The sequence below is a fragment of the Chlorocebus sabaeus genome, chromosome 5 (assembly GCF_047675955.1).
Source record: "Chlorocebus sabaeus isolate Y175 chromosome 5, mChlSab1.0.hap1, whole genome shotgun sequence".
In the NCBI taxonomy this organism is placed as follows: domain Eukaryota; kingdom Metazoa; phylum Chordata; class Mammalia; order Primates; family Cercopithecidae; genus Chlorocebus; species Chlorocebus sabaeus.
In genome coordinates this window covers 86,439,848-86,465,445 of record NC_132908.1, presented here as the reverse complement: position 1 = coordinate 86,465,445, position 25,598 = coordinate 86,439,848, and the positions used below count along the sequence as shown (strand labels likewise).

General features: G+C 54.1%; 2 protein-coding genes across 14 annotated transcripts in view; one reads left to right on the top strand and one right to left on the bottom strand.

The window, feature by feature from the left end:
• Positions 1–19,508, bottom strand: part of SPIRE2 (spire type actin nucleation factor 2) — a 54,866-nt gene extending 35,358 nt beyond the window's left edge. Inside the window, exons 1-2 of one of the 3 annotated variants that reach the window (XM_073015679.1) lie at positions 2,000–2,863; positions 1,403–1,500 (exon numbers count right to left, since the gene is read on the bottom strand). In XM_073015679.1, the coding sequence (XP_072871780.1) occupies positions 1,403–1,500; positions 2,000–2,607 (706 nt within the window). In that variant the 5' untranslated portion in view covers positions 2,608–2,863. Of the gene's footprint in view, positions 1–1,402; positions 1,501–1,999; positions 2,864–6,453; positions 6,775–17,596 lie in introns of those variants that run through there. The other 2 variants (XM_073015681.1, XM_073015680.1) reach the window with 2 other exon arrangements.
• Positions 19,509–19,598: 90 nt separating this feature from the next.
• Positions 19,599–25,598, top strand: part of FANCA (FA complementation group A) — a 79,213-nt gene continuing 73,213 nt past the window's right edge. For 7 of the 11 annotated variants that reach the window (XR_005243850.2, XR_012093022.1, XM_038008099.2 and 4 more), the window contains exons 1-4: positions 19,601–19,735; positions 20,242–20,351; positions 21,530–21,623; positions 25,357–25,499. Coding sequence is in view for 7 of the 11 variants with exons in the window: in XM_038008099.2 (XP_037864027.1) it covers positions 19,657–19,735; positions 20,242–20,351; positions 21,530–21,623; positions 25,357–25,499 (426 nt within the window). In the remaining 4 variants the exon portion in view is untranslated. Of the gene's footprint in view, positions 19,736–20,241; positions 20,352–21,529; positions 21,624–25,356; positions 25,500–25,563; positions 25,588–25,598 lie in introns of those variants that run through there. The other 4 variants (XM_007994427.3, XM_038008098.2, XR_012093021.1 and 1 more) reach the window with 3 other exon arrangements.

Sequence of the window (25,598 nt, the reverse complement as noted above, 5' to 3'; positions counted from 1 at the left end):
CGTCCCCATAAAGAAAACGAGATTGCTGCAGGACCGCCTTCCTCTGAGGTAATCCTTGCTCAGAGGTGAGACTAAATCGGGAATGCCATCTACAAACAAACCCAGCTTACACAGAGACACACCCAGCTCAGGCCCACACCCACACACAGCGGCCAGCCTCCTTCCCGCTTTCTACATGGAGGGGCTCCGCGACGGAGGTCATTTTACATCACCAAGAACGCGCCCGGAGGAGTGCCCAGCTCCCACCACGTGCACTATGCAGAACCCCTCCCTGAGAATCCAGTCAGGATTCGCAGCCTGGACCCACATGTGCTGCTCCCTGCAGTGGGTCCAGCGAGCGCAGAAGTGCAGGGTCCTGGACCCACATGTGCTGTTCCTCACGGCGGGTCCAGCAAGCACAGAGGTGCAGGGTCCTGGACCCACATGTGCTGCTCCCCGCGGCGGGTCCAGCAAGCACAGAGGTGCAGGGTCCTGGACCCACATGTGCTGTTCCCCGCGGCGGGTCCAGCAAGCACAGAGGTGCAGGGTCCTGGACCCACATGTGCTGTTCCCCACGGCGGGTCCAGCAAGCACAGAAGTGCAGGGTCCTGGACCCACATGTGCTGCTCCCTGCAGTGGGTCCAGCGAGCGCAGAAGTGCAGGATCCTGGACCCACATGTGCTGCTCCCTGCAGTGGGTCCAGCGAGCGCAGAGGTGCAGGATCCTGGACCCACATGTGCTGTTCCCCACGGCGGGTCCAGCAAGCACAGAGGTGCAGGGTCCTGGACCCACATGTGCTGCTCCCCGCGGCGGGTCCAGCGAGCACAGAAGTGCAGGGTCCCTTGCTGCCACCCCCACTGGCCAGTGCTCCTGGAGCTGGGCGTGCCCCAGGGCTGTACAGATGCTAACACCACCGCTGCGGCTCCTCCCTCCCATTTCACAGAGAAGGAAACTGAGGTACAAAAGCAAACCTTCTCAAGCCCAGCAGGCCGTGGAGGCCTGAGCTGAGCCTGCCCCTGATACCGCCTGGGTGGTTGATTTTCCTTTGTGGACTTCAGTTTTCTCATTTGTAAAATGGGAATCAAAACAGTGCCTTTGGCTGGGCGCGGTGGCTCATGCCTGTAATCCCAGCACTTTCGGAGGCCAAGGCAGGCAGATTACCTGAGGTCAGAAGTTTGAGACCAGCCTGGCCAACATGGTTAAACCTCATCTCTACTAAAAATACAAAAGTTAGCCGGGCGTGGTGGCGGGTGTCTGCAATCCCAGCTACTCGGGAGGCTAAGGCAGGACAATCGCTTGAACCCAGGGAGGTGGAGGTTGCAGTGAGCTGAGATCGCACCACTGCACTCCAGCCTGGGCAACAGAGTGAAACTCCGTCTCAGAAAAAAAAAAAAAAAAATTAGCTGGGTTTGGTGGTGGGTACCTGTAATCCCAGCTACTTGGGAGGCTGAAGCAGGAGAATCGCTTGAACTCAGGAGGCTGAGGTTGCAGTGAGCCGAGATCATACCATTACACTCCAGCCTGGGCAAGAAGAGCGAAACTCCATCTCAGAAAACAACAACAACAACAACAACAACAAACAGTGTCCTTTGTCAGAGGAGCAAACGAGAGAACAGAAGGGCACTGCTCAACCCGGCCCTGCAGACGCCCTGGGTGCTGAAACATCGTTCCCTCCTGTCAGGGGTACCTGGCCTCATCTCCACACCATGTTTTGACTGAGTGCCCCTCCCAGAGTGCAAGAGAAGCAGAGCCTGAACTCCAAGGGTGCCCGGGGACCGTAAGGGCAGGTGACGCTGGCCGTGATGCCCCTCAGCTCTGGTGAGGAGTCAGGAAGCTGCTGACAGAAACCACCTGGTTTGAGGAACGCATTCCAACCAGAAGTGTCCTGGCTTCCAGGGGGAGAGTCAGGAGGAGGAAAATGTTATCTCCTCTGGAAGCAGAATTTCATCTTTCCAATCAGTTCTTGCTTTTCTCCAGCACAATTGCAGACACCATTTCCAGAAAACAACGAAACACTCACATGCACACGTTTGCAGGGTGCGGACAGTCCTGGCCACTGAGGAAGCCCAGCCAGCCCAGATCCAGCGGCAGAACGGGCATGCTGGCTGCGGGCTGGAGGTCACGGTGTTGCTCGGCAAAGGTGGACTCCAGCACAGACACACAAAGGGGCTTCCGTGGGTGAAAAGGATGCCTCTTCACACAGGCAGTAACCATGGGGTGCTTCCTGGGCCCAGAGCCCCTCTCTCGCCTCACCCGGGCATGCACTGCCATCACTCTGCCTTGAGAAGGAATGGGGACAAGAAGCTGGGGCCTGCTCATCAGTGCAGCGCAGGAGGGAGAGGGAAGCAGAGGAAGAAAGAGCTTCGCACTCTGCAGAGCTTCAGACCTGGACGAGGTGCCCAGTGCTGCCTGGATTACTATGGGTGTTTCTGTGTGGAACACAGGCTGAGAGATGAATGGGTTGGGAAGGCTCAGGCATCTGGGAGTGCGGTGGGGCTGCGAAACAGCAGAACCCCAGAGCCAGTGCCCGAGGGGTGCCTTAGGGGCAGATGGCCTCAGAGCCGGGCAGAAGGGGAAGGGGCAGGAGGAAGAGTAGGGGATACCTGAAGGACCAGCAACGTGGGGCATCCTAGCGTAAAGAGTGGGGCCTGCCTGTGAAAAAGTTTAGCATCCAGGCGGGCATGGTGGCTCACATCTGTAATCCCAGCACTTTGGAAGGCCGAGGTGGGCGGATCATGAGGTCAGGAGATCGAGACCATCCTGGCTAACACAGTAAAACCCCGTCTCTACTAAAAATACAAAATATTAGCTGGGCGTGGTGGCAGGCGCCTGTAGTCCCAGCTACTGGGGAGGCTGAGGCAGGAGAATGGCATGAACCCGGGACGCGGAGCTTGCAGTGAGCCGAGATCCGGCCACTGCACCCCAGCCTGGGTGACAGAGCAATACTCCATCTCAAAAAAAAAAAAAAAAGAAAAAGAAAAAAGAAAAAGTTTAGCGTCCAAAGTTGACAAGAAAAAACATTCAAAAAATAGGGTCATGTGTAAAGCCGCCAAGCAGGGTGAAGAGGGCAGGGGACAGAAGGAAGGGCCGTCTCACCCACCTCGCCACACGTAGACCACACAGACCTGCATCAGCACCATGTCTGAGATGTATCTGAGAAACCAGCCAGCTGGGCACGGTGGCGCACACCTGTAATCCCAGCACTTTGGGAGGCTGAGGCGGGCAGATCAACTGAGGTCAGGAGTTCAAGACCAGCCTGGCCAACATGGTGAAACCCCATCTCTACTAAAAATACAAAAATTAGCCACGCACAGTGGCTGGTGCCTGTAATCCCAGCTACTTAGGAAGCTGAGGCACGAGAATCACTTGAATCCGGGAGGCAGACGTTGCCGTGAACAGAGGTCGCACCACTGCACTCCAGCCTGGGCGACAGAGGGAGAGTCAGTCTCAAAAAAAAAAAAAAAAAAAGAGAAATTGGCTTTGCCTCGGGGAACAGCTCCCCACACAGCAGGGATGCCTGACAGAGTTTCCTGCCTCAATTTGTACGAAGTAACTCTCCATCATGAGGTTTTAATAATGGCCTGTTAAAGGCTGGGTATAGTGGCTCACGCCTGTAATCCCAGCATTTTGGGAGGCCGAGGCGGGTGGATCACTTGAGGTCAGGAGTTCAAGACCTGCCTGGACAACATGGTGAAACCTCATCTCTACCAAAAATACAAAAATTGCCGGGCGTGGTGGCTCACGCCTGTAATCCCAGCATTTTGGGACGCCGAGGCGGGCGGATCACGAGGTCAGGAGATCGAGACCATCCTGGCTAATACCGTGAAACCCATTCTCTACTAAAAATGCAAAAAAATTAGCTGGGTGTGGTGGCGGGCACCTGTAGTCCCAGCTTCTCGGGAGGCTAAGGCAGGAGAATGGCGTGAACCTGGGAGGCTGAGGTTGCAGTGAGCCGAGATGGCGCCACTGCACTCCAGCCTGGGCTACAGAGCCAGACTCCGTTTCAAAAAAATAAATTAATTAATTAATTAAAAAGCCTCTTAAATTACCTTCACACGGTAACATGTTTTCCGTTTCCCCACTTAAACAAAAAGCTTCCAAGCAGTTATAAAGTCTTCAGAGTAAAGATTAGGAAGTCTCTTCTAGTCATTGTTTTTCTAATCTTAGCTTAAAAACAAGAAGTGTTACTCCTTGTGTGCTAACATATTATTATTCATCCTCCTAAATATGGTTTAGTTTGTTGTTTTTTTTTCAAAGTTGTTTTACACACCTACTACCCATCTTCAGTTTGTGTGAGAGGGTGGGTATCGAAGGCCCAAGGTCACAGGTTGAGAAATTAAACTGGCGTAAAAAACTGAAACTAAAATGCCAACAAGTGAGATGTGGATGTTTTCCTGTTGGTATTCACAGGGAGAAATAAATACGCATCTTTTAATGTATTTACGTATCACTTAAGTCCCAGAGAAAGGCTGGGTTGGCCACCTTTGAGGAGACAGCTGGCCTGCCGTCTCAGATGACTCAGAAGCACCACAAAGATGGCAGAGCAACTTCAGGGTAATAGATTTTTCTTTTTTTTTTTTTTTTTTGAGATGGAGTCTCGCTCTGTCGCCCAGCCTGGAGCGCAGTGGCCGGATCTCAGCTCACTGCAAGCTCCGCCTCCCGGGTTCCCGCCATTCTCCTGCCTTAGCCTCCCGAGTAGCTGGGACTACAGGCGCCCGCCACCTCGCCCGGCCAGTTTTTTGTATTTTTTAGTAGAGACGGGGTTTCATGGTGTTAGCCAGGATGGTCTCGATCTCCTGACCTCATGATCCACCCGTCTCGGCCTCCCAAAGTGCTGTGATTACAGGCTTGAGCCACCGCGCCCGGCCTAGATTTTTCTTAAACCTTAAAGAGACAGCAAGTCATAAACCTCATTCACCTTTATGAGACAGGGTTATGAACAGAAACCAAAGATAGTATCAAATAGAAAACGAACTGGACCACAGGCGGGTACCGCCCCCTAAGCTCAACACGGTGCCCTGCCTGAACTTTGAACCCCAGCCAGGAACTGCTGCCAGGGCTGTGATGACCAGGAAGGGGCCACACCACCCAGGGGATGGAGGTGGAGAGAATCAGATCACTGCTCTGAGGACGCCTTGTACAGCACCAACAGGAAGCAGGCGGCTAGGCTCCCGCACAGCTCAGGGACAAAGGAGGAGCCCTCGTTTGGCTACTGTGTGCCTCGGTTTCCCCATCTTTACAGAGGGTCAGACCAACCAGGCTGCCTACAGCCCCCTCCTGCTCTGCACTCATCTCCAGGGATGGGGTGAAGTCCAGGCACCCTCTCACAGAGGCTCTGTGAGCATGCAGCCTCCTGGGCCCCGTGCACCTGCCGTCTCAGCCCATCCTCTGGGCGGCAGTGGGCACAGCCCTGAGGGGTGCCACACTGAATCCGAAGGCTGCCACTGTCTGAGTGCCCGCACAAGCCTGCGCCTCGGGTTTCTCCAGAGGGAGGAACACTGTCAGGGACTGCTCTTGCTGTCACCTGTGTGGGATACTGCAAATGGCAGGAGTGTGGAGGCACTGGGGGGGGGGCTCCAGGATGAGCAGGACCTGGTGAAGGAACACGGAAGGGCCCTTGGGTGGGGCACAGCGGCCCCCACCCCACGTGGCTCTGTCGGTTGCTTCTGTTTGCCCTTGCCCTGGCCCTTCCTGGTCCTCCACAGAGGCCTCCTCATGCAAACCCACAGCTCAGGCCTGGAGGGTCCCACAAACACACAGCCTGCCTCGACCCCACGACACGGGACCAGCATTTGGGGTGATACCCCATGCTCCAAGCCAGCACTCCAGCTCTCCAGGGAAGAAATCACTTTTGGTTTTTTTTGTAAAGGGTAAATAATCACTTAAGCTCACCATTCTCACTAACTTCAAGTATCTTTCTAGGGCTAAATTGTTGGTTCTGGTTGATGGTTAAGAACAGAAACACCAAGCAGGCTGTCTCCCCAACTTTACACACCCCTTCCTCTCCCAGTTAAACCCAGGGATTTAGTGTCAGTTCAGACACCAAGAGAGGCACAGGCCCCACCTCCCACCCAGGAGAAAGTGCCCCAAGGGGACGCTTCTGTCTCCTTTCCCGCGAAGGCAGGGGAGGAGCCGCCCCAGCAAAGGCCCAGCTCCGTGCTCCCTGAGCCACCGGCCCAAGTCCCTCTCCCGGAGGAAGCCAGGCCACCGGGGAGCAGCCCGCCCCGCCCTGGGAGAGGCGTCAGATGGGGAGTCCGGGAGGGGAACGTCCAGGGCCGGGGAGGCAGAGGAAGGAGGGAGGAAAGAAGGGAAGCAGGGAGGGAGAGGGGAGGGAGGGAGCTCCGGGTCCCGCAGAGCGGGGGGTCTCCCGCTCCAGAAACGGTGGCAGCCCCTCCGCCGGGACAAACCCCCCCGAGGGCGGGACGGACGCCCCAGACCGCGGTCCCCGCCGCCTGGCCCCGCCCCCGGCCTCACCCGCGGCCTCGGGCTCCCGCGCCCCGACCGAGCCGTCCCCGCGCAGCAGGAGGTCCCCGGTATCCCGCAGGCGCCGGCCCGGCGAGCCCCGCAGCCCGCGGCAGCCCTGGAAGCACACGGCCCACGCCTGCTCCTCGTTGAGCGGCTGCTCGTAGGCCTTCAGCACCTCCTCCAGGGACAGCTCCCAGGGCTCCGGCCGCCCCGCGCCCGCCGCGTCGCCGCCGCAGCTGCCCGCCCGGGCCATGGCGGGGCCGTCATCGCCTCCCGCGCGCCAGGCCCGCGTCCATGCAGCCGCGCCTTCCGCCGCGCAGGGTCAGCCCGGCCGCCCCGCCCCGCGCGAGCGCCTCAGGTGGGGGGCGGGGCGGCGCCGGGGGCGGGGCGCGGAGGGCGCGGGGGAGGGGCCTGCAGGGGCGTGGAGGGGGAGGGGCGTGGGGGGAGGGGATGCGTGGAGGGGAGGAGCGTGGAGCGGAGGGGGAGGGGCGTGGGGGGAGGGGATGCGTGGAGGGGAGGGGGAGGAGCGTGGATCGGAGCGGGAGGGGCTCGGAGAGGGACGGACGCGGGGGGCGGGACGCGGGCAGGTGCGGAGGGGCTGGGGGCTCGGGGCTGGGGGCGGGACGCGGGCAGGTGCGGAGGGGCTGGGGGCTCGGGGCTGGGGACGCGGGGCGCGGGGCCGAGGCCGGGTGCTGGGCAGGACCGGGGCCAGGGGTGGGGGGCGCAGACATGGGCCGGGGCCCGCGCGCTTGGACACGCGGTGACACCCCCGGCGCTGCCCGGCAGACCCAGACGGCAGATGCCCACGCAAGCCCAGGCCGGCGTCCAGCCGGGGACACTGCGGTGACCGCGGGGGCCTGGGAGGTTTGCCGCTGGGAACGCGGGAGGGAGCCCGGAGGAGCTGAGCAGACAAAGCCCGCAGTGGCCTCCCCGAGCCCCGGGCAAGGTGACCTCCAGGGGTTGTCGCAGGGTGGCTGGGGTGAGGGCGACTCCCCGCATCCGGCCTTCAGGTATGAAGCCCTTAATAAATGCCTCTGCCTAGCAGGGAATGTGCCTGCAGTGACGTCTCCAGGGTGTCCGTGAAAAATAAACACGCACGGTTGGCCAGGGATGGCGCGCATCCCATTTGGGGCATGTTTGTGTCTTCAGGCCGGGTCACTCCCGGAGACTGGGTGTTCGCTTGAGGGACGCAAGCTCGGTTGGGGCTTATCCCGGGACCTCTTCAGCCATAGCTGTGTCAGATCTGAGTAACTGGGCAAGAAAATGAAGCTGGGGCATAACCGTTCCCAAGCCTGGGTGCTGCCAGTACCACCGGGGGCCTGACATGCAGATTCCTGGGCTCCAGGGATAGAGATTCTGGTGCGGGTCCGAGGTGAAACTTGGGGCACTTGGAATTCTAGACTCCACCTGGACGACAACTGGTGACCACCTAGGAGTTCCAGACCCGCCTGGACAGCATAGTGAGATCCCATCCCAAAAAAGAAGTTCCACAATGATTTTTTTTCTTTTTTTTTAGAGACTAGTTCTCACCCAGGCTGAAGTGCAATAGTACAATCGTAGCTCACTATAACCTCAAATTCCTGGGCTGAAGTGATCCTCCCACCTCAGCTTCCTGAGTCGATGGGACTAAAGGCATGAACCACCATGCCCAACTGATTTTTTCTATTTCTTGTAGAGATAGGATCTCACCATGTTGTCCAGGCTGGTCTTGAATTCCTGGGCTCAAGCAGTCCAGTTCACCTTGATCTCCAAAGTGCTGGAATTACAAAAATGAGTGACCGTGCCAGTCCAGCTGGACTTTTTTTTTTCTGTTTTTTTTTTTTTTTTTTTTTTTTGAGAAGGAGTTATGCTCTTGTTACCCTGGCTGGAGTGCAGTGGCGCGACCTTGGCTTACTGCAACCTCTGCCTCCCGGGTTCAAGCAATTCTCCTGCCTCAGCCTCCCAAGTAGCTGGAATTACAGGTGCCTGCCACCACACCCAGCTAATTTTTTGTGTTTTGTTTTTGTTTTTGTTTTATGAGACGGAGTCTCACTCTGTCTCCCAGGCTAGAGTACAGTCGCCTGATCTCGGCTCACTACAACCTCCGCCTCCCGGTTTCAAGCGATTCTCCTGCCTCAGCCTCCCGAGTAGCTGGGACTACAGGCGTCTGCCACCACTCCCGGCTAATTTTTGTATTTTTAGTAGAGACGAGGTTTCACCATATTGGCCAGGCTGGTCTCGAACTCCTGACCTTGTGATTCGCCCGCCTTGGCCTCCCAAAGTGCTGGGATTACAGGCTTGAGGCACCGCACCCGGCCTAATTTTTTGTATTTTTAGTAGAGACAGGGTTTCACCATGTTGGTCAGGCTGGTCTCAAAATTCTGACCTCAGGTGATCTGCCCACCTCGGCCTCCCAAAGTGCTGGGGTTACAGGTGTGAGCCACCACGCCCGGTCCAACTGGACTTTTCATCTGTAAGCAGAAAGGAGTCTGATTATCACAAACTGTGCCTAAAATTTTTATAGTCAACAGCGGGGCAACGTTCACGTCTTTCTTTGATTCCCCAAACTAAAACACAACCAAAAGTAACAGGAGTGGACCGGGCACAGTGGCTCATGCCTGTAATCCCAGCACTTTGGGAGGCCGAGGCGACCCGATAGCTTGAACCCAGGAGTTTGAGACCAGCCTGGGCAACATCAGACCCTATTGCTACAAAACTTTAAAAACATTAGCCAGGTGTGGTGGTGTGTGCCGGTGGTCCCAGCTACTTGGGAGGGTAAGGCAGGAGGACCACTTGAGCCTGGGAGGTCGAGGCTGCAGTGCGCTGTGATTGCACCATTGCACTCCAGCCTGGGTGACAGTGAGACCCCATCTCTAGTAAATAAATGCATAAAGACTAACAGGAGCACTGGGGTTTTGCAGAAGGAAAATTGGAGATGAGCGGGGCGGGGGTGGGGTGCCATGCCCTGAATACAGTGTCCCACAAACCGGGCACTCAAGCAGATCTCCCCTCCTGATCTGTCCCTGCCGCCCCCAGCATGGGTACCAACAAAGGATAAGTTAGGAATCTCAAGTTCTGCCTTAGAAGAGCGACAGCAGAAAACCTTCCATGAGCATCTTATTTACGCAGAAGCAGCAGTCTCTACATTCGTGGGAACGAAAGGCCCTGGCCCACACACTGCCAGGTGTGTGACGATGGGGAACTGTTCTCTGCTGACGTCTGAGGCTGATCCTTGGGCCCACACACAGGGTGGTTTCTCCCTTCAGAATGCATGGGAATAGAGACTTCCATGGCAACACCCCACTGAGTAGCTCTCACCACTTCTTGCCAGAAGTCAAGTTGGGGGACATTGCTCTCACCACGACTGGCCCACCACCCCCAGAGCACTCTTTGGAGCTGCAGCCTTACCACTGCCACAGTGCAGCACTGGCCGGGGACGTCTGAGCAGAAGATGGTAATTAACCTAATGGGAAGCTGGCTGGGGCACAAGGGGACCTTCTCTCTTCCTCAAAGGGCCTCACGTGTCCCTTACCGACCACAAGGTTTTAGGATGTAATTCGTGAGCTCAGTCCTCCAGCCGCTGCTGCGTCCTGGCAAGGACCTAGTGCTGACTCAGCTGGCTGAACAGTGACTCTCTCTGAACTGGCATCAGCCATCCTACCTGGGATCCTTATGGACTCACCAGCAGTACTTACAACACTGAGATTTTACTAAAAAATGTTAAAAGTTAGGGCCAGGCACGGTGGCTCATGCCTGTAATCCCAGCACTTTGGGAGGTTGGGTGGTGGCGGGGAGCGGTTCATGAGGTCAGAAGTTCAAGACCAGCCTGGCCAATATGGTGAAACCCCGTCTCTACTAGAAAAATGCAAAAAAGGCCAGGCGCGGTGGCTCAAGCCTGTAATCCCAGCACTTTGGGAGGCCGAGACGGGCGGATCACGAGGTCAGGAGATGGAGACCATCCTGGCTAACACGGCGAAACCCTGTCTCTACTAAAAAATACAAAAAACTAGCCAGGTGAGGTGGCAGGCGCCTGTAGTCCCAGCTACTCCGGAGGCTGAGGCAGGAGAATGGCGTGAACCCAGGAGGTGGAGCTTGCAGTGAGCTGAGATCCGTCCACTGCACTCCAGCCTGGGGAACAGAGCAAGACCCCGTCTCAAAAAAAAAAAATTGGCCAGGCATGGTGGCGCACGCCTATAATCCCAAATACTTGGGAAACTGAGGCAGAATTGCTTGAACCTGGGAGGCAGAGGTTGCAGTGAGCCGAGATGGCGCCACTGCACTGCAGCCTGGGAAACAAAGCGAGACTCTGTCTCAAAAACAAAAAAAAGGAAAGAAAGAAAACATGGCCAGGCACAGTGGCTCACACCTTTAATCCCAGCACTTTGGAAGGCCGAGGCGGCCAGATCATGATGTCAGGAGATCAAGGCCATCCTGGCCAACATGGTGAAACCTCGTCGCTATTAAAAACACCAAAGGTCGAGTGCGGTGGCTCACACCTGTAATCCCAGCACTTTGGGAGGCCGTGGCAGGCAGATCACAAGGTCAGGAGATCAAGGATGGTGAAACCCCATCTCTACTAAAAATACAAAAATTAGCCAGGTGTGGTGGCTCACACCTGTAATCCCAGCACTTTGGGAGGCCGAGGAGGGTGGATCACGAGGTCAGGAGATCGAGATCATCCTGGCTAACATGGTGAAACCCCGTCTCTACTAAAAATACAAAAAATTAGCCGGGTGTGGTGGCAGGCGCCTCTAGTCCCAGCTACTCAGGAGGCTGAAGCAGGAGAATGACGTGAACCCAGGAAGCGGAGCTTGCAGTAAGCAGAGATCGTACCACTGCACTCCAGCCTGGGCAATAGAGCAAGACTCTGTCTCAAAGAAATAAAAAAATAAAAATATAAAAATTAGCTGGATGTGGTGGCACGTGCCCGTAGTCTCAGCTACTCAGGAGGCTGAGGCAGGAGAATCGCTTGAACTTGAGAGGTGGAGGTTGAAGTGAGCCAAGATGGCACCATTGCACTCCAGCCTGGTGACAGAGCGAGTCTCTGTCTCAAAAAACAAACAAAAAGGGACTCAACGAGAAGCATCGTAGAGATTGATGCAGGTCAGTCATTAACTCAGCTTGGAAAGCTTTAGAGCAAGGGTGTCCAATCTTTTGGCTTCCCTGGACCACATTGGAAGAATTGTCTTGAGCCACATATAAAATACACTAACAATAGCTCTGTGCATACATCTCACAGTGTTTTAAGAAAGTCTGGGCCGGGCGCGGTGGCTCAAACCTGTAATCCCAGCACTTTGGGAGGCCGAGACGGGCGGATCACGAGGTCAAGAGATCGAGACCATCCTGGCTAACACGGTGAAACCCCGTCTCCACTAAAAAATACAAAAAACTAGCCGGGGGTGATGGCGGGCGCCTGTAGTCCCAGCTACTCGGGAGGCTGAGGCAGGAGAATGGCGTGAACCCGGAAGGCGGAGCTTGCAGTGAGCTGAGATGTGGCCACTGCACTCCAGCCTGGGCGACAGAGCGAGACTCTGCCTCAAAAAAAAAAAAAAAAAAAAAAGAAAGTCTGGCCAGGCGCGGTGGCTCAAGCCTGTAATCCCAGCACTTTGGGAGGCCGAGACGGGCGGATCACGAGGTCAGGAGATCGAGACCATCCTGGCTAACACGGTGAAACCCCGTCTCTACTGAAAAACAATACAAAAAAACTAGCCGGGCGAGGTGGCGGGCGCCTGTAGTCCCAGCTACTCGGGAGGCTGAGGCAGGAGAATGGCGTAAACCCGGGAGGCGGAGCTTGCAGTGAGCAGAGATCCGGCCACCGCACTCCAGCCTGGGTGACAGAGCGAGACTCCCTCTCAAAAAAAAAAAAAAAAAAAAAAAAGAAAGTTTAAGAATTTGTGTTGGACTGCATTCAAAGCTTTCTTGGGCTGCATGCAGCCTGCAGGCCGCGGGTTGGACAAGCTTGCTTTAGACCAAGGCCATTTCTACAGTTATGGATTGCCTACTTCTAAAAACATGCTTTTTTTTTTTTTTGAGATGGAGTTTCACTCTTGTTGCCCAGGCTAGAGTGCAATGGCACAATCTCGGCTCACCGCAACCTCTGCTTCTCAGGTTCAAGCAATTCTCCTGCCTCAGCCTCCCTAGTAGCTGGGATTATAGGCATGTGCCACCACGCCCTGCTAATTTTGTATTTTTAGTAAAGATAGGGTTTCTCCACGTTGGTCAGGCTAGTCTCGAACTCCTGACCTTAGGTGATCCGCCTGCCTCGGCCTCCCAAAGTGCTGGGATTACAGACCTGAGCAACCACTTCCGGCCTTTTTTTTTTTTGAACGTAGTCTCGCTCTGTCACCCAGGCTGGAGTGCAGTGACACGATCTCAGCTCAATGCAAGCTCTGCCTCCCAGGTTCACGCCATTCTCCTGCCTCAGCCTCCCGAGTAGCTGGGACTACAGGTGCACATTACCACGCCTGGCTAATTTTTTGTATTTTTATTAGAGATGAGGTTTCGCCGTGTTAGCCAGGATGGTCTCGATCTCCTGATCTTGTGATTCGCCCACCTAGCCTCCCAAAGTGCTGGGGTTACAGACTTTTTCTTTGAGACGGAGTCTCTGTCGCCCAGGCTGGAGTGCAACGGTGCGGTCTCGGCTCACTGCAAGCTCCACCTCCCAGGTTCAAGCGATTCTCCTACCTCAGCCTCCGGAGTAGCTGGGATTACAGGGGCCCCGACATCATGCCTGGCTAATTTTTGTATTTTTACTAGAGATGGGGTTTCACCAGGTTGGCCACGCTGGTCTTGAACTGCTGACCTTGTGATCCGCCCACCTTGGCCTCCGAAAGTGCTGGGATTACAGGCGTGAGCCACTGCGCCTGGCCAAAACATGCTCCTTATCCTTCATTTCCAGTAGATTAGGAAATCCTGGGAGAGGGAAATTATCAGTAATCGGGCTGCTCTGCTTGGGGACAAACTAGACATTTAGTGTGGTGATTAACCCACCAGTGCTTGGGGTTGGGTAATCACTTTATCAAGTTATCGCAGGAGCAGAAACACTCCCAGAATGTTTATCTTATGGTACAACCTGCTCATTCATGCAAATTTACCAGGCACTGATTTCTTACGCCTGGGGAAAGAGCAGTGCAACCCCAGGTAGGTGCCTGCCCCTCTGTTCTTACAGGCAGAGTAATGGTACACAAGGAAACCAAGCCCAGCCGGCAGGTGGGGAAGGGCTCCCGGTGCCAACGTCCATCAGGAACCCACCGGTGATGTCTGCTTTTTCCCATGCTCTGTGTTTGGTGCTTTGAAAAATATCAGAGGGAGCCTTTGAGGGGCTGTGAATCTTCTCCACACCATGGTAGTGCCGTCAGAGGGGCTCTGTGGCTGATGACTGCAGCTGGCCACAGATTAAAAAGCTCTAGGCCGGGCGCGGTGGCTCAAGCCTGTAATCCCAGCACTTTGGGAGGCCGAGACGGGCGGATCACGAGGTCAAGAGATCGAGACCATCCTGGTTAACACGGTGAAACCCCGTCTCCACTAAAAAATACAAAAAACTAGCCGGGGGTGATGGCGGGCGCCTGTAGTCCCAGCTACTCGGGAGGCTGAGACATGAGAATGGCGTAAACCCGGGAGGCGGAGCTTGCAGTGAGCTGAGATCCGGTCACTGCACTCCAGCCTGGGCGACAGAGCGAGACTCTGTCTCAAAAAATAAAAATAAAAAATAAAAAATAAATAAAAAAACCAAAAAGCTCTAGGAATTATACCTCTGGGCATCCTACAGACACAGAGCCTAGATCTCAACTGTAGGTTCCCGGAGGCTGAGAAGGTGAGTTGGGGGTCCCCAGGTGTTCTGCGGCTCTAATTACCCAGTGACCTCCAGGGGAGGAGTGTGGGGCCCCAGGGTCCCAGGTGGCATAGCAAAGCCCTAAATGCCTTGTGACAGAAGTCAGAGCAAGTCAGGCACAAAGTCAAGTTCAGGTCAAAGGCCTCCTCCACCATCTAGACGCAGGCAGAGCCACTTTGCCTGTGGCCAGTGGAGTGCAGAGGTTTCTTTGGCCACGCCTTACTCATTCCATTTCAGACTCAAAAACAAGGTCGGCTCCTCCCAAGGGATTCTGTGTACACTGCCCGGGTGAGCAGCCAGGCCTCCTGCACCCCTGAGGCCCCTGAATACTCTCTTTGTCACGGTCTGTGTGGCCAGGAGGCAGGGTCGGAGTTCAGGGGCCCAGAAGGAAAAGCAGACATTTGAGAGCCCTGGTTTTGTGCTTTCAGTTTATTTTAGGGTAACTATAAAGGCCGTGGATCCCAAGGGGTGCAAGATTGAGCCGGGCTGGAGCTGATCTCTGAAAGGGAACCCAGGAAAGCTCTGAGGGAAGGGTTCCGGCCCGGGGTGTTCCAAGATTTCTAGGCTGGTGACTAGGCAGACACGGAGGCTGAGCATGGCTGAACCCAGACACTGTGAGGGATCCAGACCATGGGGCGGAATGTGTAGCCATGGGGAGGTCCCAGAGCGCAGACAGAGGAAGCCCTGGACAGCAGGAGGGCTGGGTCAGCGAGCAGGACCCGTGCAGTATGGTGAAGAGAGACAATCACCCTGCGATTCGGGGTCAGGAGATGAGAGAAATACTCAAGGCCCTGTCTGCTTCCTATTGAGGGCAGTCAGAGTTATTTACACTGTTGAATTTGTTTCTTTTTGAATAGATAAGGCAAGGTGGTTAAAAATGAATGGGTCCTGGCTGGGCGCAGTGGCTCAAACCTGTAATCCCAGCACTTTGGGAGGTTGAGGCGGGTGGATCACCTGAGGTTGGAAGTTCAAGACCAGCCTGACCAACATGGAGAAACTCCATCTCTACTAAAAATACTAAATTAGTCAGGTGTGGTGGCGCATGCCTGTAATCCCAGCTACTCGGGAAGCTGACGTAGGAGAGTCAGGAGAGTCTCTTTTTTTGTTTCGTTTTTTGAAACAGAGTCTTGCTCTGTCACCAAGGCTGGAATGTAGTGGCGCGATCTTGGCTCACTGCAATCTCCACCTCGTGGGTTCAGTTTACCCCATTCTGAGGCAGGAGAATCTCTTGAACCTGGGAGGTGGAGGTTGCGGTGAGCCAATATCTCGCCATTGCACTCCAGCCTGCGTGACAAGAGTGAAACTGTCTCAAAAACAAAACAAAAAAAATGAAAGGGACATGCTGAGATGTATCACTTAAGACACTAGTTCCTGCGTGAACATGAGGTGGACAAGCTCCTCCCCACATTCGACAGCAAACATTGTCTCAGATGGTGAAAGCACCTCCAGTGCCTGCCCAGGGGCCTGAACGTTGTAAAATGACAGAAATAGACAGGGCGTGGCGTCTCACACCTGTTGTCCCAGCACTTTGGGAGGCTGAGGCAAGAGGACCATGAGCCTGGGAGGCAGAGTTTGTAGTGAGATGAGACTGTACCACTCTAGCCTTGGTGGCAGAGTGAGACCCTGTCTCACACAGACACAAAAAAAGGCCGGAAGTCGGGTGCGGTGACTCAAGTGTGTAATCCCAGCACTTTGGGAGGCCGAGATGGGCGGATCACGAGGTCAGGAGATCGAGACCATCCTGGCTAACGCGGCGAAACCCCGTCTCTACTAAAAAACACAAAAAAACTAGCTGGGCAAAGTGGCGGGTGCCTGTAGTCCCAGCTACTCAGGAGGCTGAGGCAGGAGAATGGCGTAAACCCGGGAGGCGGAGCTTGCAGTGAGCCGAGATCCGGCCACTGCACTCCAGCCTGGGCGAGGGAGCCAGAGTGAGACTCCGTCTAGGGAGAAAAAAAAAAAAAAAAAAAAAAAAAAAAAGCCTGGCACTGACTCACGCCTGTAATCCCAGCACTTTGGGAGGCCAAGGTAGGTGGATCACCTGAGGTCAGGAGTTTGAGACCAGCCTGGCCAACACAGCGAAACTTTGTTTCCACTAAAAATACAAAAATTAGCCGGGCGTGGTGACAGGCACCTGTAATCCCAGCTACTTTGGAGGCTGAGGTGGGAGAATTGCTTGAACCTGGAAGGCGGTGGTCGCAATGAGCGGAGATCATGCCACTGCAGTCCAGCCTGGGCGACAGAGCGAGACTCCGTCTCGGGGGAAAAAAAAAAAAAAAAGAAAAAGAATGCGGAAGTTCCTTACAACTGATAGGGATAACTCTCTCCACACTGCTGTGTGGCAAAGCAGAGGCAGAACAGGCCATTACAAAAGATGTGCCAGATCAAAGGACAGGTGAACATTTTTTTTTTTGGAGATGGAGTTTTGCTCTTGTCGCCCAGGCTGGAGTGCAGTGGTGCAATCTCAGCTCACTGCAAGCTCCTCCTCTCAGGTTCATGCCGTTCTCCCACCCCAGCCTCCCGAGCAGCTCCGACTACAGGTGCCTGCAACCATGCCTGGCTAATTTTTTGTATTTTTAGTAGAGATGGGGTTCCACCGTGTTAGCCAGGATGGTATCAATCTCCTGAGCTTGTGATCTACCCGCCTTGGCCTCCCAAAGTGCTAGGATTACAGGCGTGAGCCACTGCACCCTGCCAAGACAGTTTTGCTCTTGTTGCCCAGGCTGGAGTGCAATGGCACGACCTCGGCTCACCGCAACCTCCGCCTCCTGGGTTCAAGCGATTCTCCTGCCTCAGCCTCCAGAGTAGCTGGGATTACAGGTATGAACTACCACACTCGGCTAATTTTGTATTTTTAGTAGAGAGGGGATTTCTCCATGTTGGTCAGGCTGGTCTTCAACTCCCAACCTCAGGTGATCTGCTGGCCTCAGCCTCACAAAGTGTTGGGATTACAGGCATGAGCCACCACACCCGGCCAATTTTTGTATTTTTAGTAGAGATGAGATTTCTCCATGTCGGCCAGGCTAGTCTCGAACTCCTGACCTCAGGTGATCCACGGGCCTCGGCCCTCCAAAATGCTGGGATTACAGGTGTAAGCCACTGTACCAGGTGCCCCTACCTTTTTTTTTTTTTTTTTTTGAGACAGGGTATCACTCTGTCACCCAGGCTGGAGTGTAGTGGCACGATCATGGTTCCCTGCAGCCTCAGCCTTCTGGGCTCAAGTGATCCTCTCACCTCAGCCTCTCAAGTAGCTGGGACTACAGGCTTATGTCAGCACACTGGGCTAATTTTAATATTTATTGTAGAGACGGGGTCTTGCCATATTGCCCAGGCTGGAATTCTTACCTTTGTTACTGTATTTAACGTATCCTTCTTCTCCGGCCATCTTCATGGTTTTCTCTCTGATTTCCACAGTTTGAACACAGTGCATTTGTGAAGCAGGGGCTCATATTTATCAAGTTTTGTGTGTGCTCTGGGCTCAGGTCTGTATTTTGTTGTCTTTTGTTATTTTGGGAAAATTGTTGGTAATTTTCTCTTCAAACATTTTTCCTAATTTGTTCTTTCTTCTTCTTTTGGGAGTCCTATTACAAGCATATTATATCATTTGATATTTTCCCACAGTTCTTGGATGCTCTTTTTAAAAAAAAACACAAAAAACCTTTTTTCCTCTTTGTTTTCCAATGTGAGTAATTCCTATTTTTCTCAGCTGTGATGATACTACCGCCCCATCAGAAGCATCACCTGTTACCGCGTTCTTTCTTTCTTACCATCTGATGAGTTTCCTCCTCATGCATATTGTTCACCCTTCATACAAGAGACCTCCACATATTAATCATAGGTATTTTAAATTTCCAGCCTGTTTCAATTTCTCGGTCACCTCTGAGTCTAGTTCTGTTAATTGCTTTGTCTCGTTTTTGTTTTTGAGACAGGGTCTTGCTCTGTTGCCCAGGCTGGAGTGCGGCAGCGTGATCTCAGGCTGTTCCCTGAGTACTCACCATGGATTGCGAAGTGTCCGAGTAGGGCCGTGCAGGAGTCGTTGTGGGGGTTTCATGGACTCTGAATGGAGTTTCTTGCTCCATTCTCCGCTGGTGAATCCAAGGCCCCACTCAGTGCCTCGGCTCACAAAGAGCATTTGTGGTGCTGAACGTCATTGAAGCAATCAACACAATAAAGGCGCCTGCTGGGGACCGCGGCTACTGCGGGGGGATGGGGACGGGTCTCCAGAGCCTCTACTTCCCCAGGGCTTTCAGGAACTTTAGCTTCCCCTAAGCACTCGCTGTTTTCTTTTTTCTTTTTTTCAGACGGAGACTCCGTGGCCCAGGCTGGAGTGAGGTGGCGCCATCTCGGCTCAATGCAAGCTTCGCCTCCCGGGTTCCCGCCATTTTCCTGCCTCAGCCTCCCGAGGAGCTGGGACCACAGGCGCCGCCACCGCGCCCGGCTAATTTTTTGCATTTTTAGTAGAGACGGGATTTCACCGTGTTAGCCAGGATGGTCTCGATCTCCTGACCTCTTGATCCGCCCGTCTCGGCCTCCCGAAGTGCTGGGATTACAGGCTTGAGCCACCGCGCCCGGCCGGCACTCGCTTTTACCAATTCTTATGTTGGGTTTTGTTTTGAGACAGGGTCTCGCTCTGCCGCCCAGGCTGGTTAAAAGAAAACCCCGTCTCTACTAAAAATAACAAAAATCAGCCAGGCGTGGTGTCGCGCACCTGTAATCCCAGCTACTCGGGAGGCTGAGGCAGGAGAATCACTTGAGGATCCGAGATCGCGCCACTGCATTGCAGCCCGGGCGACAGAGGGAGACTCCGTCTCAAAAAAAGGAAAAAACAAAAAACAAACAAAAACAAAGAAAAGTGATGGGGTCTCGCTCTGTTGCCCAGGCTAGTCAGGAACTCCTGGGCTCAAGCGACCCTCCAGCCTCGGCCTCCCAAAGCGCTGGGAGCACAGGCGCGGCCACCGCGCGATCTCCGGCTGCCTTAACGCCGCCCAGCACGGGGACCGTTCGGCCGCCGGGAGAAAGAACAGCGGCTGCCCAGAGCTCAGAGACCCGCGAGGCTCCGCGCTCCCCGCGGGGTTCTGCGCCTGCCTCGGCTTGGTTGGCCAGGTGGTCTCTTCAGGACCAACCCCAGTCATTCCCGGCAGGAACCACGCCTGAGGGGCCGCAGCCTCCCTGCGCGAGACGCCCTAGCGGACTACACTGCGGCCTCACAGCCCCAGCCAAGCCCGACATCATCGCGCGCAGGCGCCTCCGCCACGACCAACATGGCAGCCACGCGAGGCCTCGACCTGAGGGGCGTGGCCTGGCCGCCGTCAGCCAACGGGCGCGCGCGCCTGGCCGCAGCCAATAAGAAGGCAGCGCGGGCTCGGGCGCAGGGCGCCGCCGCTAGGGCTGTAGGACCTGACTCCATGGCCGACTTGCGGGTCCCGAACGCCGCCTCGGGCCAGGGCCCAGGGGGCCGCCGGAGGTCCTGGGCCGAGCTGCTGGGTAGGCGGGAGCGGCAGGCCGCGGGAGTGGGCGGCGCCGGGCCCGGGACGGTTTCGCTGGTCGCGCAGTCCCTTCCCGCCCAACCTCCGCCGGTGCGATCCGGGGAGGCCGCGCCCGGGGGGTTTTGCGGGGTGGGCGCCAGGCTGGGGCGGCGCGGCTGGCTCGGACCCGGCTCGGACCCGGCCCCTCCTGCGCCTGGGCCGACGCCCTCCGGCCCTGCCCGCGGGGCGCCCCCTTGTTTCCCGAACGCCGCCTCCGCCGGCCGCCCTGCCAGAGCCGGGCCTGGGGTGGGCGGCGTGGGGCTCCCCCGACTCGGGCCCTCCTGGGCCGTCTTCCGCGGCGTCCGCGCTGGCGCCGTTTCCCTTAGTTTCCCGACACCTGCGCCCTGGGGAGGAGCCGCGGCCCCTCTTGGGAGGGTGTCCCTGGTGGGTTTCTCCGCGGCGTCGGGCCCGGGACCCCGGGTGTAAACGGGGCGGTGATGGTTTGGAACCGACTTCTCTCCGTAGCGGGAAGGCTCAAGAGGCAGAAATACCATCCTGAAAGGGCACAGAAATTAAAGGACTCAGCTGTGCGCCTCCTGCGAAGCCACCAGGACCTGAATGCCCTGTTGCTTGAGGTGAGAGGAAGCTGGTGCCCGTCTGCGGGCAGGTTTAGGTTCGGGGTTTTTGAGCCCAGCCGCGGCACAGCTTTCCTAAGAAAACACGCGAGGCGGCGGGCGCGGTGGCCTGGCCCGCAGAGCGGGGAGGGTCGCCTGAGCCCAGGAGTTCTGGAACAGCCTGGGCAACAGGGTGAGAACCTGCCTCATTTATTAAAAACAAAACAACAACAACAAAAAAAACAGGCCGGGCGCGGTGGCTCAGGGCTGTAATCCCAGCATTTGGGGAGGCCGAGGCGGGTGTATCATCCTAGGTCAGGAGTTCGAGACCAGCCTGGCCAGCATGGTGAAACCCCGTCTCTACTAAAAATAAAAAAATTAGCTGGATGTGGTGGTGGTGGGAGCCTGTAATCCCAGCTACTCGGGAAGCTGAGGCAGGAGAATTGGTTGAACCTGGACCTGGGAGGCAGAAATTGCAGTGAGCCGAAATCATGCCACTTGCAATCCGGTCTGGTTTACAGAGCGAAACTGTCTCAAAAAAAAAAAAAAGCCCGGTGTGGTGGCTCACGCCTGTAATCCCAGCACTTTGGGAGGCCGAAGCGAGTGAATCACCTGAGGTCAGGAGTTCAAGACCAGCCTGACCAACATGGTGAAACCCTGTCTCTACTTAAAATATAAAAAGTAGCCGGGTGTGGTGGCGGGCACCTGTAATGTGCCCGAGGTTGCAATGAGGGAGATCCCGCCTCTGCACTCCAGCCTGGGGGACTTCGTCTCAAAAAAAAAAAAAAAAAAAAGCCCAGTAGGGAAGCATTACTTACACGCAGCTTGTGTTTATGCACAGAGCTTGATTTTGTGGTTTTTTTTTTTTTTTTTTTTTTTTGGAGACAAGAGTCTCACACTGTTGCCGAAGCTGATGTGCAGTGGGGCGATCTCGGCTCACTGCAGCCTCCACCTCCCGGGTTGAAGCAATTCTCCTGCCTCAGCCTCCTGAGTGACTGGGACTACAGGTGCACACCACCATGCCCGGCTAATTTTTGTATTTTTAGTAGAGACAGCGTTTCGTTATGTTGGCCAGGCTGGTCTTGACCTCGTGATCGGCCCACCTCAGCCTCCCAAAGTGCTGGGTTTACAGGCGCGAGCCACTGCGCCCGGCCTGGAGCTTGAACTTTTTAAATGGAGTTCATTGTTTTGGATTCTAGGTAGAAGGTCCACCGTGTAAAAAATTGTCTCTCAGCAAATTGATTGACTGTGACAGTTCTGAGGCCTATGCTAATCATTCTAGTTCCTTTATAGGTAAGTTACAGCTTCATTTTCTCTATTTTGAATTGCAGAAGAGTTTTTATATAGTAACCATAGTTTGCTAAATTAAGTAGAAATTTAAATTTGTTCAGATGATGGATTTCCACTTTGTGTGGTCACAAATTCTATGTGATGTTTTTGTGACTTGTGCTTGGGCGTCTTATGATGCTGTGTTTAAAAGCAGCGTTTGAGTCAACCTGCAACTCAGAAGCAGTAGGACCCAGAGTGTCCCTTGGAAAAACATGGGATATAACAGCAACAGGGATTGCCCCTTGCTCATTGAGACTGGTTGTGGTGTGCCCAGGAGAGTAGACGGGAAGGCAATTTTCTAGGTACCTCCTTCTCCCCCCAGTTTGAGAGTGGGAGATGGGGAAAGTTCTAGGTCAACAACAGTAAGTTATTTTCTGATCCTTCACGTCTTTGTTATGTAATGACTTGTTTCTATTAAAATAACCTTCAGTAATAACGCTCCCTTGACCACTGAACATTGAATATCATTGGCAAATGATACGGATTTTCACTGTCACAATTATATTTGAATTTCACAAATTACATATTATCATTCCAAGGATCCAGACTAGCCGCACAGATAAACCTTTGATTCATTAATTTTTCAGTTTGTTTTTTTCTGCTAAAGATAGAGCTAGTGCGCGCGTGTGCGTGCACGCGCACACACACACACACACACACACACACACAGAGTAAAAGCCTTGTAGATAAAAACAGACTTTCCCGTGGAGATATATTGGAAACAAACGACTAGAAATTGGCATGGTCGGCCGGGCACAGTGGCTCACGCCTGTAATGGCAGCACTTTGGGAGGCTGAGGCGTACAGATCACCTGAGGTCAGGATTTGAGACCAGCCTGACCAACATGGTGAAACCCTGTCTCTACTAAAAATACAAAAATTAGCTGGGCGTGGTGGCAGGTGCCTATAGTCCCAGCTACTCAGGAGGCTGAGGCAGGAGAGTTACTTGAACCTGGGAGGCGGAGGTTGCAGTGAGCTGAGACCCCTCCATTGCACACCACCGTGGGCAACAAGAACAAAACTACATCTAAAAAAAAAAGGAATTGTCTGCTTTTTTTTTTTTTTTAAAAAAAACATTCTGTTGCCCAGGCTGGAGAGCAGTCACGGTTCACTGCAGTCTTGACCTCCGGGGCTCAAGTGATCCTCCCACCCCAACCTCTTGAGTAGCTGGGACTACAGGTGTGCACCACCATGCCTGGCTAATTTTTTTGTAGAGACAGGGTTTTGCCAGTTGCCCAGACTGGTCTCAAACTCCTGAGCTCAAGCCATCCATTCACCTCAGCCTACCAAGGTGTTGGGATTGCAGGCCTGAGCCACTGTGCCCGATCTGTCTACTTTTCTACCGAGAATTTCACCAACAGTTGATTTCTCACATTATAATTTTAAGCTTCTATAATTATTGTAAATTTTTTTTTTTTTTTTTTTTTGAGACCAAGTCTTGCTCTGTTGCCCAGGTTGGAGTATAGTGGCGCGATCTCGGCTCACTTCATCCTCTGCCTCCTGGGTTCAAGCAAGTGTCCTGCCTCAGCCTCCCGAGTAGCTGGGATTACTGGTGCCCGCCGCTGCACCCAGCTAATTTTTGTATTTTTAGTAGAGACGGGGTTTCACCGTCTTGGCCAGGCTGGTCTTGAACTCCTGACCTCGTGATCCACCCTCCTCGGCCTTCCGTACTGCTGGGATTACAGGCATGAGCCACCATGCCCGGCCTGTAAATGTTTTAACTTACGTATTGATAATGTGTTTTTAGATTCAGTACGTTACAAAAACAGGCTCGTATTGCAGTCTCCAGTTTTTTGTGTTTTTTTTTGAGATGGAGTTTTGCTCTCGTTGCCCAGGCTGGAGTGCAGTGGCGTGATCTTGACTCACTGCAACCTCTGCTTCCCGAGTTAAAGCGATTCTCCTGCCTCAGCCTCCCGAGTACCTGGGATTACAGGCGTGCACCACCATGCCTGGCTAATTTTGTATTTCTAGTAGAGACAGGGTTTCACCATGTTGGTCAGGCTGGTCTCAAACTCCCGACCTCAGGAGATCCACCCGCCTCGGCTTCCCAAAGTGCTTGGATTACAGGCGTGAGCCACTGAGCCTGGCCTCCAGTTTTTTTTTTTTTTTTTGAGACAGAGTCTGGCTCTGTCACCCAGGCTGCAGTGCAGTGGCTCGACCTCGGCTCACTGCAAACTCCGCCTCCCAGGTTCACGCCATTCTCTGCCTCAGCCTCCCGAGTAGCTGGAACTACAGGCATCCTTCACTACACCTGGCTAATTTTGTTTTTGTATTTTTAGTAGAGACGGGGATTCACCGTGTTAGCCAGGATGGTCTCGATCTCCTGACATCGTGATCCGCCCGCCTCGGCCTCCCAAAGTGCTGGGATTGCAGGCGTGAACCACCGCACCTGGCCCAGTTTTTTTAAGCAATTAGTTTTGGCTTGGCGTGGTGGCTCACACCTGTAATCCCAGCAGTTTGAAAGGCCAAGGTGGGCGGATCATGAGGTCAGGAGTTGGAGACCAGCTTGGCCAACATAGTGAAACCCCATCTCTACTAAAAATACAAAAAATTAACTGGGCATAGTGATGCATGTCTGTAATCCCAGCTGTTTGGGAGGCTGAGGCAGGAGAATTGCTTGAACCTGGGAAGTGGAGGTTGCAGTGAGCCGAGATGGCGCTGTTGCACTCCAGCCCGGGCGACAGTGCAAGATACCATTGCAAAAAAACGAAAAAGAAAAAATTTTGGAAGGCAAATAAATTAGAAAATAGCTTATTGGCATTGCCTGCTTCCAGGTTGCTCACCATTTCTCACTGTATTGAACGCAGACCAGTGGCTGCTCAGGAGAATGGTGGCTGCTGCAGGCTATTAGTGACGTTCCACTCGGTGGCCTGTGGACTGAGCACAGCTGTGACTGTACCTGCCCACCAGGTACATGTCAGAGCACTGGGAAATCCCTGCCTGATTTTGACACAACCATCAATGTGAGTCAACAGGAGCAGGGTTATCTCTGAAGTAATTGGAAAAACAATGTAATTGAAAGAGCCTGCTGGAGTTCTCGATTGTGCTCCTTTGGAAAAAGATGATAAAGTTCTTGGTCAGAATGTATTCTTTACCTTGCTCCTTTTGTGTTGTGGGAATGTAACGAACACGAATGTGTAACTCTGGGTTCGGGTGTTGCCACCAGTTTTATTGTGCACTGCTTGGGTCATCAAATTCTAATTTTTATCTCACGTTTTTCCCTTTGTATCTATTTTCCCCCTTTAAAAGGCATTTTTTGTGTGTGTGCTACATCTTAAAATAAGGCGTTTTATTTTATTATTTTTATTTATTTATTTATTTATTTTTTGAGACGGAGTCTCGCTCTGTTGCTCAGACTGGAGTGCAGTGGCGCGATCTCAGCTCACTGCAAGCTCTGTCTCCCGGGTTCACGCCATTCTCCTGCCTCGGCCTCCCAAGTAGCTGGGACTACAGGCACCTGCCACCACGCCCGGCTAATTTTTTGTATTTTTAGTAGAGACGGGGTTTCACCGTGTTAGCCAGGATGGTCTCGATCTCCTGACCTCATGATCCACCCGCCTCGGCCTCCCAAAGTGCTGGGATTACAGGCGTGAGCCACCGCACCCAGCCAAAAATAAGGCATTTGAAACAGCAAGTCTTTGGTTTTAGATTTTGTCTCATGTGTTAAGAGAAAGCTGTGGTTTTGTTTTGTGTTTAAGGCTCTGCTTTGCAGGATCAGGCCTCAAGGCTGGGGATTCCTGTGGGTGTTCTCTCAGCCGGGATGGTTGCCTCGAGCGTGGGACAGGTCTGCACAGCTGCAGCGGAGACCAGTCACCCTGTGCTGCTGACTGTGGAGCAGAGAGTAAGACACCAGCCAGGATGAGGAGACCTGCCCATTGTTACTTTTAAGCTGGTTGGGAAAACAGGACATTTCTTTAATATTGTTTCAGGTAATCTGTTT